The sequence below is a fragment of the Cryptococcus neoformans genome, chromosome 6 (genome assembly GCF_000149245.1).
Source record: "Cryptococcus neoformans var. grubii H99 chromosome 6, complete sequence".
Classification (NCBI taxonomy): domain Eukaryota; kingdom Fungi; phylum Basidiomycota; class Tremellomycetes; order Tremellales; family Cryptococcaceae; genus Cryptococcus; species Cryptococcus neoformans.
The window spans coordinates 1-2,500 of record NC_026750.1 but is presented as its reverse complement, the minus strand read 5'-3'; the positions used below and the strand labels follow the sequence as shown (position 1 = coordinate 2,500).

General features: G+C 50.1%; 2 protein-coding genes across 2 annotated transcripts in view; one reads left to right on the top strand and one right to left on the bottom strand.

Moving 5' to 3' along the window:
* Positions 1 to 377, bottom strand: part of CNAG_02558 (hypothetical protein) — a 973-nt gene extending 596 nt beyond the window's left edge. The window contains exons 1-2 of the mRNA XM_012194282.1: positions 162 to 377; positions 1 to 102 (exon numbers count right to left, since the gene is read on the bottom strand). The exon at positions 1 to 102 is cut by the window's left edge and continues 215 nt beyond it. Of these exons, the coding sequence (XP_012049672.1) occupies positions 1 to 102; positions 162 to 218 (159 nt within the window). The 5' untranslated portion in view covers positions 219 to 377. The remainder of the gene's footprint in view (positions 103 to 161) is intronic.
* A 630-nt stretch (positions 378 to 1,007) lies between these two features.
* On the top strand, positions 1,008 to 2,211 carry CNAG_07621 (hypothetical protein; the record flags this gene model as incomplete). Its single annotated transcript, XM_012194845.1, has 4 exons — positions 1,008 to 1,073; positions 1,148 to 1,365; positions 1,438 to 1,579; positions 1,690 to 2,211. The coding sequence occupies 4 exons, from the start codon at positions 1,008 to 1,010 to the stop codon at positions 2,209 to 2,211; spliced, it is 948 nt and encodes a 315-aa protein (XP_012050235.1).
* Positions 2,212 to 2,500: the final 289 nt, after the last annotated feature.

Below are 2,500 nucleotides of genomic sequence, written 5' to 3'. Positions count from 1 at the left end.
ATATTCATTTGGAATTCGAATAGGTGCTTCAGAAGATGTTTCGGATGAACGCTCCATGGGTTCGTTGACAAGTGTATATTCAAATCGAAGAGTCATAGCGGTCTTGATCTTCAGTAAGCTTTTGGACATGTCTAAAATAGGAAGATTATTATCGAACTCACGATAATACTTGGAATCATAGGTCCAAAGATATGTCCAAATATGAACATTAACGACATCACCCAATCACTGGCCAATGTTACACTATCCTTCTTATCCACTCCTTCCTCATCCTGAGAACTGTCAGTGAAGTGTTGTTGTACTACTTCGGATTGGGCGGACAACTATGGGACCCAATGAAACGCGTTTTCTATGGGGTGGCACTCGCCGCCGGGGCGAAAATCGACCGGATCCTCTTCAGGCCGTTGCTATGGGGCATGATGCCCCTCCTATGGGGCCTGATGAAACGTCCAGTAGCAGATGAGCAACCGCTCTTTCGAACGGTCCATAGATCTCGATCTTATGCATATGAAAAATGTTGAACAACCGTGGACGAAAGACTAAACGGTCCTGTTTCGTGATTTTGCCGCGCCTCTTCACCTGAGACTAATCAGTTTGATTTGAATACGATCTGCACGCACCCCATTCTATGTTTCGTCGCGACCCTGTGGCTAATGAGGATTCTGTTTTTCTAATAGCCAAGGAGATTGACCTCTACTCCACCTTGGATGGTCACGTGTTGCCATTGCATTCTCATCCGTCCCATCTGTTTCAATTGCATTCCCAGTCGTCAATCATCCATCCATTCATCCACCCATCCATCTATCCATCCATCCATCCATCCATCCATCCATCCAGCCATTCAGACATTCCCTTTTTTATCGCCATCAAACCAAGCGAGCAAGGATGCGCGTGTGACACCAACAAGTCACCCGTCCGCCGAATCTGAAAAACAGCACCGACCGCATTCGGCTCCACCTCGACTCGACCTCGATTTGATCAACACAGCATTTCAAGGGAAGCATAGGATGAGATCCTGGGTTGTGTACAGCGCCCACTGGGGAGACAACTGGTGTGGATGGCGGCATTTATTGGTGAGTTGTACAACAAGCACTCACAGTAGCGTTGGTACTTGTCCCTCTTACTCCTATCGCCTGTCAGACAAAAGCCAGGCAAAGCTAGCAGAGATGTGTCATGCAGAGACGACTTGAGACGTATGTGTGACCCCTGCTGGCTGCGTCTGGCTGCGTCTGACTTGACGACTACTCTTGACGCAAGCAAGCAAGCAACGTTTGGATGCGTGTGGATGAGACAGCAGGGAGGAGGTATGGTACACGGCGGAGGGCAGGGCGGTGGATGCTGGAGATATAGTACGCTGTACAGACTGTGAGTTGCTGATTCGTTTGTCGCCGTTGCTCTGAGTGTTACTCTCGCTGACTGTTGTCGATAGTCAAACAGCCGGAAGGGAAAGGATAACAGAGTGCGGAAGGACGCCAGAAGAGCAGACGGTGTCGAAAGCAGGATGGCGAGAGAGGTGGGCAAGATGGAAAGGCTGGCGATGGAGAATATAGGGTGTGGATGGAGAGGAGTTTGCGGTAACGTCCATGTTTATCCTCGTGACAAAAGACAATGCTGACGGATCATAGTCTGTGTATGGTGAGCATGGCTGTTTATCTCTTGACGGTTGTCATAGCGCTAACTACTGTACAGGATGGCTCATTTTCAATGTTCACCCTCGACTGCATCCGACTCGACTGCATCCCACGCCGCATGCCCCATTCGAATTCGCTTTCGTCACTAGCGACTCTACACTCGACACTCGGCTATCCCTCAACGCCCGACGCATTTGCTCAGCTACTCCTCAGCATCGCTACTCCTCAACATCTGACCCATCACACCCAACTCGTTCACTCTCACTCGGCTACCCCTCCACGCTGGCTCAACTACGTGACAGATGAAAGGGAGGATATGCAGGACAGGTGGCAGAGTACACGGTGGGAGGGTGGGACAGGTGGGAGAATACACAGTGGGAGAATACACGGTGGGAGAGGGTGGGATATGGGTGAGTTTGTTCTTTGGATTGGGCAGACAACTATGGGACCCAATGAAACGCGTTTTCTATGGGGTGGCACTCGCCGCCGGGGCGAAAATCGACCGGATCCTCTTCAGGCCGTTGCTATGGGGCATGATGCCCCTCCTATGGGGCCTGATGAAACGTCCAGTAGCAGATGAGCAACCGCTCTTTCGAACGGTCCATAGATCTCGATCTTATGCATATGAAAAATGTTGAACAACCGTGGACGAAAGACTAAACGGTCCTGTTTCGTGATTTTGCCGCGCCTCTTCACCTGAGACTAATCAGTTTGATTTGAATACGATCTGCACGCACCCCATTCTATGTTTCGTCGCGACCCTGTGGCTAATGAGGATTCTGTTTTTCTAATAGCCAAGGAGATTGACCTCTACTCCACCTTGGATGGTCACGTGTTGCCATTGCATTCTCATCCGTCCCATCTGTTTC